The following is a 10,852-nucleotide window of genomic DNA, read 5'->3' on the forward strand; positions in this document are numbered from 1 at the left end:
ATAATATTTTTTTTTTAAGTTATCGGGAATAATACCCGATACATATTATAAAATATAAACAATAAATTATACTTTTACAGTTTTACATACAACGATTATTAGCCCTGGTGATTTAAAAGATGGACAACAATTATTAAAATATTTATTATAATTATTAATACTTATTCAAATAAAATTTTTTGGTCTTTTCTTTTTAATGCAGCATTCAGAAATTATTACATATTTGTTAGTTGTCTTTATTTTACTTGTACAAAATCAATACACATATTCAAATTACATTGACTAGAAATCTGATAAAAAAATCAATGTTTTTGAGAAAAACAATAATGATTATTGTTCAAACTTTTGGTTTTGGTTTATTAATATAAAAGCAACTGTATTAGTTGACAATTTTTTACATTTATTCATTTATTATTCGCATTTTATTATCACATTTATTTTTAATAGTGAATATTCTGAAATTCTTTCAAACTATATCTAGTAGATAGTATTACAATCTCTCCAAGTTTAAATGTTCTTCACATTTTTTTTTAAAACTTTTTGATTCATAGAAAAAAATAAAGGTTTTTAGATATATAAATATTTGAATAAAAACAAACTTAGTGATAAATTAGGTTATTTTACAATGCTTTAATAAGATAAAAAAAAAACTAAAGAGATTATATTATATTGAAGATTATTCTTGAAAATATATTTTTAAAACTAAGAATCTTATAGAATATATTTTATTGGTATTCCTATTTTATTTTATTTAGTATTATAATAGGTACTATTAGGCGCCTCAGTTCCAATAGATGATGAAGGTTTTGCTTTGACTAGAATCTTAAAATACAATTAACAATAATAATTTCATATTATACAAGTATATTTTTTATAGATAATAAATGATAGTTTTGATATTTTTGAATTGAATAATCAAATCTGCCCATATGTACAGTTATATTTTATATGAAATATAAGTCATTGAAAATACAGGATTAAAATACTGATATACCTATAGTTAAATTAAAAAAATGACTGTATAAAATGTGTTTTATTATTTTTTATATATTGTTGTAATTTGTTTGTACGTCATAGTAGTCTACGTATAAGAAACCGTGAATGGATATGCAATACAAGTAGTTTGTGGTGTAAATACGTAATTTAATTCTTAGATTATTTCTAAGTGATTTTTATTGAAAATATTACCAAATGTGTGTTTTAATTCAAAACATTGCAAGTCTAAAAACACAACTCTTAATAATATATACTGGCGTGAATGTGTTTAATCTTACTCTGGTAAAGCACGTTTAGAAAACGCCTTTCTTGGACTCACCTATATTGGACCTTTGTACACTATTCTTTGTCATATCCCTTCTGATCAAGAGAACTGTCGTGGTTCACACGTCTTCGGGTTTATGCGTACGTGAGATGATCCTACTGTCTCATGGTGGATAATATATGTCCCACACCTAAATCCTTTAGAATACAATTACACGTAGCTGAATTCGTCTGGTTAAAACTACTGTGTAGTTTCTCGTAACCGGACGTATTTCATTATCTTCATATTAAAGTATTTTATAATATAAAAAATTATAAGTTACGACTTGTATTGTTGTCGAATTACATGATCTGTGATATGTGTTGGTGAGTACAAAACATATGCAGACCTAATGGCTATATATATGAGTTTTAACTATTTGCGTCCGCGACAATAATTTCTTCCGAATTGTGGCACACGTCTTGTTGAAGTACATACAATTATTGTTTCTAAATTGTACATTTTTTAAATATAAAATTATGTATTCTAAACTTTTCTCACTACTCATAGATTAATTTCTTTGGCCATTAGAAAAAAAGCAAAACACTAACAAAATAAGAACTGAAATCCATTATTTGTGAAACGTTCTTAACGGTAAAAAAGCAACAACTAAGATGTATTTGGTATTTTGGATACTGTCATTATTAAATAGTAATACTAATAAAAACTAAATGTGTTCAAACAAATTAAAAATAAGTACCTATTCCAAAAATACTAGAATACCTATCCGAAATGCTGGCCAGGCTGCACATTTTTGACCTGTGTAGACTTTTATTAGATATATTTTATACTATAAAATCATAGTTAAATTAATGATCTAATCATAAAATGTAAGACATCTTGTATGAGTATAATTATTAAGTTATTGTTATGTGCCTATGACTTGTAAAAATAAGACGCAATGATAAATTGATGATAATAATAATAATAACAACATTTTTTTTTATATATTTAAATCATTTATAGTGCACCTATTTAGGTAAATCATTGTGTTATTGTGACTTGGATATTTTTAAATGTTTAATTAAATAATAATATATTAAGAAAAATTCGGTAGAATTTATTTTTATGTAATAAAACGAAATATAATACTACATCATAAAAATATATTGTTATGTTAAACGCATCCATGTTATAATTTATCGTTCCATATGTTATAATTATTATTAATACAACACCTAGTTTATACATTTTTTTTTGTCTTCAAAGCCTATAAGGAATATTAAACGTCGTCATTATATTTAATACTTAAGCCATCAAGTTTTCACACTGTAATAACCACACGTACTGAATCGTTATTTTCATAGATGTATAATGTATATATTATACATAATATAATATATTTTCCTGATCAGATTTCACAATATATCTATTTTCGATAACTTCGTTAACTTATATAGGTACAGCCCTACTAATAAAAAATAGAATTTTCGTTGACAAAACATTCCCTAACGGCACACAAGACGGTGTATAGAACACTGACACACTGACAAGTGCATTAGATACCTCTCGAGTCTCGTGTAACAGACGTAATGTTATATTCAGTAAAATAGTAAAATAGGAATAGCGTACTCGATCGATTATTCCACTTTATAATATAATAATCTAAAAATGTGATATACGATATAAAAAAAAAAACACGTTAAAAAAAAAGTGATGAAATATATTTTTTAAACGTCCGTGAGTGACTGCTTCTGGTTTTTCAGAGTTATATTTTAATTACCTTGGTTGTAGGTTAGATACTTAACTTAATCTAGGTATATCCATCTGCAATGATTAAATATTTTTTTTAACCAAGTTTAAAGTACTGAAAATATATTTTTCCTTTGAGAATCAACTTACATAAAGAAATATAATTTTTGGTACCTTTATAATGATTGTGACTCGTCCAGTCGTCCACTAAAACGTATAATAGTTAAAGATACATATTAACAGAGGAATCGTTAACTTTTAAACCGTTTAATACCAACAGTTTGGCTGTCTCTGATAATATATTGTAATACTGTTTGAACACTCGTTAATGAGTTCCGAAAGCGCGTTCTGTTATCGGTGCAATGGTGCATGATATCTGTTTGTGCAGAATACACTCTGAAGTCGATTTATCAACTCCTGAAATACAATAGTTCATGATATGTAACACATTACTACACACGCAAACACCAGCGAGTGTTAAGCTACTAAAATTTAAGACGTAGAAGCTTATGTATTTATTTATTTTTTCGTGGGTGGAAGGGTGTACTGTAGGCTAGATATTTATAGTTAACATTTTCCATTGACAATATGGCTTACAACTTATAAAAACTATTACAACAAAAGAATAGTAACCTACCTTAATTTTAACCTTTTTTTATACCTTTATATATTATGAAGTTATTTTAATTACTACTATATACAAATAAGAATAGAATAAGAACAACCAAGAAATAATATAATATTATGAATAAATCTAAGAAATCTTTTTTATATATAATCTAAACTAGAATACCGACGTACTACATTTTAATTATTATATTAACGTTATGAATAAATTAAGTGCGATTAAGCTATTTTTTTTATAAAATAAAAACTCTTAAGCTATCTCAACCCTCAATGAAAGAAAAAATAACCTAATATTGCATTAACAAATTCGTAACTACAGCAGATGATTCTGTCAATAGAAATTTATAACAGTGTAATGTTTCAATGTTTTGTAAAATATAATATTAACGTCTCACCTATGAGTATATTAATAATGATTTCCTTTTCATTTTAGGAATACCTTTGATCATTATTCCCACTTGGTGTGTTACAAAACTTTTGGTTCCAACTAAAAACGACGTAAGCTATCACTAGATACACTAATACGATATTTACAATTTCAATATATATAATGTATTACAAGTAATTGGCATAATTTATTATTTCCAGTTAGATTTGTACAACCAGATCACATACGAAAGATACTGTCCGTTAATGGCCTCGTACGTTGACGACTGGATATACCAGTCACCGATAGTCATCGTGTTGCTGATCAACTCTGTGTTCCTTGTAAAAATTATGCGAGTAAGTCTTTTTCGGCAAAAATAAAAAAAAAATGTACAATAATAATATACTGTAGTAGAACAAATTATGACATAATTCGTTTTTGTCACCGGTTTTAATAAGGTGCTGATAACAAAAATACGGTCCACGAAATCCGCGGAAACGCACAACTACAAAAAGGCCACCAAAGCTCTTTTAGTGTTGATACCACTACTGGGCATCACTTTTTGTTTGGACATGATCAATCCCAGTTCTACGGGGCTTCTGGTTAATATTTACAAATTCAGCAAAGTCGTGATTATCAGTACGCAGGTAAACACTATACTATTTATAATAAATAGAATTCGTTTGAATATTGTGATATACCTTTTTGAGAGTATCGTTCGAGTACGATTTACCCTTTTGAGTACACTATACTACGTCAAGTACGAAAATTTTCAAGCGGCAAAGAAGGAACGGGGCAATTTTCCCACGAAATTATTTTGCTACAACTAAATATTATAAGAGAGCCTATATAGGATCTATATTTGTATAAATTATTATCTAGGCTCTCTGTTATAATGTGTAACGCAATCATTTGTTTAAATCGGTTTGAGAACGATTCCATAAATTTGCGGAATCGTGTTGATTTTAATAGTCACTGATATGCGTACACGACTCCGCAAATTCCATATATTATGCAGGATTCCGCATAGTTTTGAATGCAACGTTGCCATTCCGGAAACGAAATATTGTAAGGGCCGAGCCACACTAGACGAGTGCGGCGCGCGGTAAGCGTACAGCGGCGGCACCCGGTAACGCGCGCGTTAAAACGACGAGCGGTACCCGGGCGATACACGAGCGTTTTCACCGCTCGACAAAATCATCGCTTCACACATAGTGTACAGCGAAATAACGATACAGCGGAAATAACGATACAACGAATTGTCATCGTTATCATATTTTTATATTACGTTTTACAATAATAAACGTTTTAAATTGTATGATTAATCATCCGTTTGTGAATTAACTTATTACCAGCTGTTTAATATTATAATTTTATACAATATTAAATAATATAGCATCATAATATCATGCTATTAAACTTTACGTTGAGCAATCGATTAAGTAGCCGCTAGATGAAAGTACTTGCACGTTTTGTTAACCAACCAAGAAAAAATTAAATAAATTCATTGTATAATATTATAATTTGTGGTACAGCTTGTGAGTTTTTTTAACCATTAATTTACACTTATGTTTGATTATTTAAATATGTTTTATATTACGTAGACAAGTTTTGTTATATAATATATTATAATTTAACAAGATTTTTTACTATTTCTTAAATCTTCGTTAAATTTTTTCTCCACGTGCGCGTCTTGGACGTTAAAAGTTAAACGTTATGAAATTAGTAGTTACCTATACATTTTTCTGAAGCTAACTACATCATATTATATTAATATGTTGTTGTTCTATGATATATTTATTTTATTTTCTTAGTTAGATATTTAAAATTGTGAAATTATTAAAATTCATCAACACTAAGCGTATTGTAAATAAGTACCATCACTATACGCTACCTATGTCACATGTTTGAGAGGTACTATTGGGGGTTTATCCCTCTCCATAAATTTCAATAACCTCTTCAAATGAAATTGTATATACTATATCCGTAGACCATATAAATAGTAATGGGAGTACGAGTTACTTTACATTGAATAATGCTAGCCCCTCCAAAAATCCAGCCGATTTCCCGCTTATTTCGAACGTATATATCATGTTCTACCCTTACAATATAATATACATCATATTTGAATCTGTTAGGTATTATAAATTGTAATAATTAACTGTAAAATATCATTGTACAATATTGATTAATTTGTATCAATTTATTTGCTAGGGGTTCACCGTCTCGTTACTGTATTGTTTCTTTAACAATGAAGTTCAAAGCACATTGAAATATCATATAACTAGATGGCAGACAAAGCGGAAATTCCTTGCTTCGAGAAAAAAATATGGACGGTCCTGGTTATCAGTAAAAAAAAACAATATAATATGGTACGATCATTAATACATTATTAAACTCAATAGCTGTACATTATTGTCTAATACAGTAATACCCATATAGTATAATACATAATTATAAAATTACAAAAATTAAATTTCTCTTGCAGTTTTTTCAGCATTAACTGATAGCAATAAGAATATTTTTGCTTAAAAATATTTGTTTTTAATTTAAAACTTATGCTACATCATAATACTATGTAAATACCATTGTAATTAAATATATGTACCCTTTATAAGTCAGGTAATTACCTTAAGCATATTAACAACACTCAACAAATCATAATACCTATACGAGGAATGTGTTTTAATTAAAACAATTTTCCAGTAATTTTAAACACATACAGATTTTTCAGTATTATATTATAAAAATAGTTACGAAATATCTTACAATTTTTAGTTTTAATGAAAAATAAATTAAATTTTAGAATATTTAATAGAAATAAATTTGGGTGAAATATATTCTTGTTTTTCTTTAACCAATGTTAATCAGTATTAAGGAATTCAGTATCAATAAATTTAGCATTTTTTTTTTTTTTGAGATATTTTAATAATCAAAATTTAATTTATTGTTTTTTGCAAACAAGTAATGCCAACCTGTAGTTTTAAAAGACAAAAATAAACTAGCGACTAGCATGGAAATATTTAGTACTTAAAACACACACGATAAGGGTTATAAATTCGATTAACATTACATATTTTATTTAAATTGACTGGTAGGTATGTACGGCCCGTAGTATAAATATAAATTTTAAATGTGGCCTGCAAATTGAAAAAGGTTAAGCACGCCTGACATAAAGTGTCACAGGAATAGGTATCCAGTAAAATGTAGATTTACTGTTTCGCTAATTTGTACTTTAAACATTTGTGATTACTCATTAAAAATTAAGTTTTTAAAATGTATGTATTAATTTAATATACAGCGATCATAAGTTGGACCCAAAGGAACTTATGCCATGGATACCAGCTAACAACGTTAGATCATCGTCTTGCGTCAGCAACGACACGACTACTTCAGCGTTGTCAAACATGAGACTGCCCCCCGATACGACTATCGAAATACCACCGCATCCAGAACAACCACTATATGATGAGGACACGAAATATGTTGAAGACAACCGTGAACCATAATATAGTCGTTATATTGTAATTAATTAGGTAATTTGATAAAAGTATCGAATACCAAACAAATAATATGTAAATGTTGTAGTAGTGAGTTTTTATCACATTATTATTGCTATGGAGTAAAATATGTTATATTTATATAAGGTACTTTTTTATACGTTGTAAAAAAAAATTAAAATATTATAATATTTTATTTAACGTGGTATTTTTTTTATTTTAACTGCCATTTTTAGTTTCAATAAAATGTCGATATCCTGCATACTCCGTGTAACACAAAATCCTCGTTCTCATTATTATTATGCTGAAAATTCGTAACATTCGTATTATTTTTATTAGATAATTAATGATTCAACAATACACGTGGCTATCTGTTCTGGATACTGGGTAGATACATATATTATCACATCAAACTTTAATTAATCAAAATATTGTTTATAATTATCTTACCGTTTTTATTTGTGTATGTTAAATCAAATATCGAGTTTATTTATCGATAGTCAATACTGAACGATTTAGATACTCCTATCTACGTGTATTTATAACAAATTATGATATTGTAAATGACTATTGATCATAATTTTTTTGCTTTTCAATAATAACAAACGATGCGGTGATTTGACGGCCAAACCTAACGTAAAACTGTTCACCGTAAATAATAACAACTGTAATAGTCAGGTACAATAATATATTCAATCACCTGAACACGATACATTATGTACCTACACTCTTTCAGTCTTTCACCATATTTATCATTATTTATTTTATCAAAAAAAAAAAAGTTAAGTTTAAATTCCCCTCCTCCGTTATCTACTATACCGTTCTATAAATAAATTATAAAGTCACATTATATTGTTTTATTATAATTATATTTTAATTTAAACAAGCAAATACAATTTGAGAGAAAATAATATTGACTCAGAAGAAATTTATATGAATAAAAGTAACTCTCAGCAGAATACACCCTATTTGTTGTCAAGTGAAACTACATTCATCTCCAATTTGATGTGAGTATAATATACCTCTCACAGTATGGTATACCTATATATACATGTAGATTTATTTTAATTTTATTTTTAGTCCAATACAGCACTTATACATCTTGTGATTTTTTTTTTTATTCATTGCATTATTGCTGTTGTTTGATCCTTTTCAATATCTTAATATTTATTTTAAAATATATAGGTATATAAAAAAATAAAAATCTTTTTATAACAGTTTTTAAATTTTTTCAACTCGGCAGTTTTATAAAAAATACTATAAAATACTGTATATTAATATAAAAAATGCATTAAACTATAAAATTCAATAGATACATTATAATATAATACTCAATACCAACACAAATAATAATTTTAAAAACATATACAACTACCTAAGTATTAAACATCAAAAATGTATCAAACAAAATATAATTTAAAATCCTTCTTTGCGTTACATTGGTATTTTTTCTACTCATTAATAATATAGACACCAAGTTTTTTTTTCTTTATTTATTTTCCTCGCAATTATTTAAAAACATGATTTCTTTTAAAAATCTGAATAACCGTACGAATATAATATATATTTACAAAAGCGTTTTAACGTTTCAAAACCATTTTCTACGCTCTGATTAATAAATATTTGCTTGTTAAATCGTACGACACGATATCAATACACTATCAAACAACTCGAAAACAATGGTACGGGTAAAAATGATAATAGGTGCGGTGTTATGAGCTTAATCCATCAACTGCACAAAAGAACTTTATCATAATACAGTGTACAAATATTATACGATACACTTAATACTATATTGCAGTTTATTTTTTCGCGTTTAAAACAATTTACGTAGGTGATAAAAATTCAAACAAACGTAATATGTTATCGATCTGATTCTTTTTGAACGGCGGCGGCGATGAATATAAAAAAAATTTCGGTCCTAGTGGCGGCGGCGCGAGCGCGTGTTGAACGTGAAGGGTCGAGAGCGGAATTTGAAAACGCGGGGGGGGAAAAATAGCGGGCCCGATACAGACTTTGAACGACACAATACGATTTTGAGAAATTTACAAAACCGTACGATATTAACACGTCGACGTGTCGTCGTCCGACGACTATACTGCGCATATTTAACGCGTATATTGCGCGCGTACAATATTGTGCGATGTACTAAATCGTTTGTCCGGCGTGCTCGCGCACATAATAATACGGCCACCGGAGCTTTATTGTTGTTCAGCAGACTATAAAATTCGCGGCGGTGTCCGTTACCACGACAGGATTAAAACGATATTATTATTATCGCCATATTATATTATATTATATTGTTATTATTACGAGTACACAGTCTGAGCGCCTTGTATTTCGCGCCGCACGCTCCACTACGCGCACGACGGCTGCACCGGTTCGTGTCGTTTATTATCGTATAATATACGCACGGCGTCGTTTGCATAATATGCCTATTATTATTATTATTAATCACAAACTGTCTACGTCCGAGTGTACAATATCGTTATTATAATAATATAATATTATATCGGTTTTTAAAAACAGAATAACGACAATGATATACCTAGTGGAGTCGTAGTGATTATTCGAGTATAATAATAACGATATTATTATCACAACGTCGTCGTAATATAGCGAGTCGTCCGAGCCGGCGCCCAAAATCGTTCGGTAAATTTCGGTAAGGTGTAGTTCTCATCGCGATGTTCCTTGGACCGATGTTAAGTACGAGCGCTTAATTTGTTATTGATAATATCGTAACGACTACCTGCAATACTGATTCGTATTTTGAATAATATCATCTCTCTACTGCGGCTCTTGAATAGCTGGTATTCTATGTTAACGGAGCGAGTATATTTTCAGTTTTCCTTCGTGCCTATACGACTTTTTTTTTTAAAAATAAATAATAGATAGATAAAATAATATATTAGGTGATATAAGCTTACACGGCGACATTTGAAATAGGTCTGTGTGTTATTGAGAAGATAGTCTACGATACTAGAATACACAGAATTATTGCAGTATACGTTGTTTGATGTCTTGTAGAAAAAACATGTCATTCAATATTACCATGAAGTATTTTTTTTATTTTTTTATTCTTGTTTTTTTCGTCATTTGACTCGTTCGATTGTAAATAATAGTTTTATTATTATTATTATTTTATCACGAGTTTCTATATTATAATACGATGTAAAAATTATTTAATATTCTGTTAATAATTTGACTGGTTTTAATAGCAATTACTATATTGTACACAATTAAAATCTTTAACTAACGTTATTTTTTCTCCTTAGAAGGTTTAAGACATCGAAATTTTCTCTTTATTGAAATTAACTTATAATAATATTATTATTATCAGCCTTAAGAGTTAACGAATGAAAAAAA

At 28.3% G+C, this 10,852-nt stretch overlaps 1 protein-coding gene across 1 annotated transcript in view; it reads left to right on the forward strand.

The window, feature by feature from the left end:
- The window catches only part of LOC114120463 (diuretic hormone receptor-like), a 51,339-nt gene extending 43,657 nt beyond the window's left edge, over positions 1-7,682 (forward strand). The window contains exons 8-12 of the mRNA XM_027982372.2: positions 4,053-4,117; positions 4,208-4,342; positions 4,445-4,633; positions 6,201-6,358; positions 7,288-7,682. Coding sequence (XP_027838173.1) covers positions 4,053-4,117; positions 4,208-4,342; positions 4,445-4,633; positions 6,201-6,358; positions 7,288-7,495 — 755 coding nt within the window. The 3' untranslated portion in view covers positions 7,496-7,682. The remainder of the gene's footprint in view (positions 1-4,052; positions 4,118-4,207; positions 4,343-4,444; positions 4,634-6,200; positions 6,359-7,287) is intronic.
- Positions 7,683-10,852: the final 3,170 nt, after the last annotated feature.

The sequence above is a fragment of the Aphis gossypii genome, chromosome 2, assembly GCF_020184175.1.
Source record: "Aphis gossypii isolate Hap1 chromosome 2, ASM2018417v2, whole genome shotgun sequence".
Taxonomy (NCBI): Eukaryota; Metazoa; Arthropoda; class Insecta; order Hemiptera; family Aphididae; genus Aphis; species Aphis gossypii.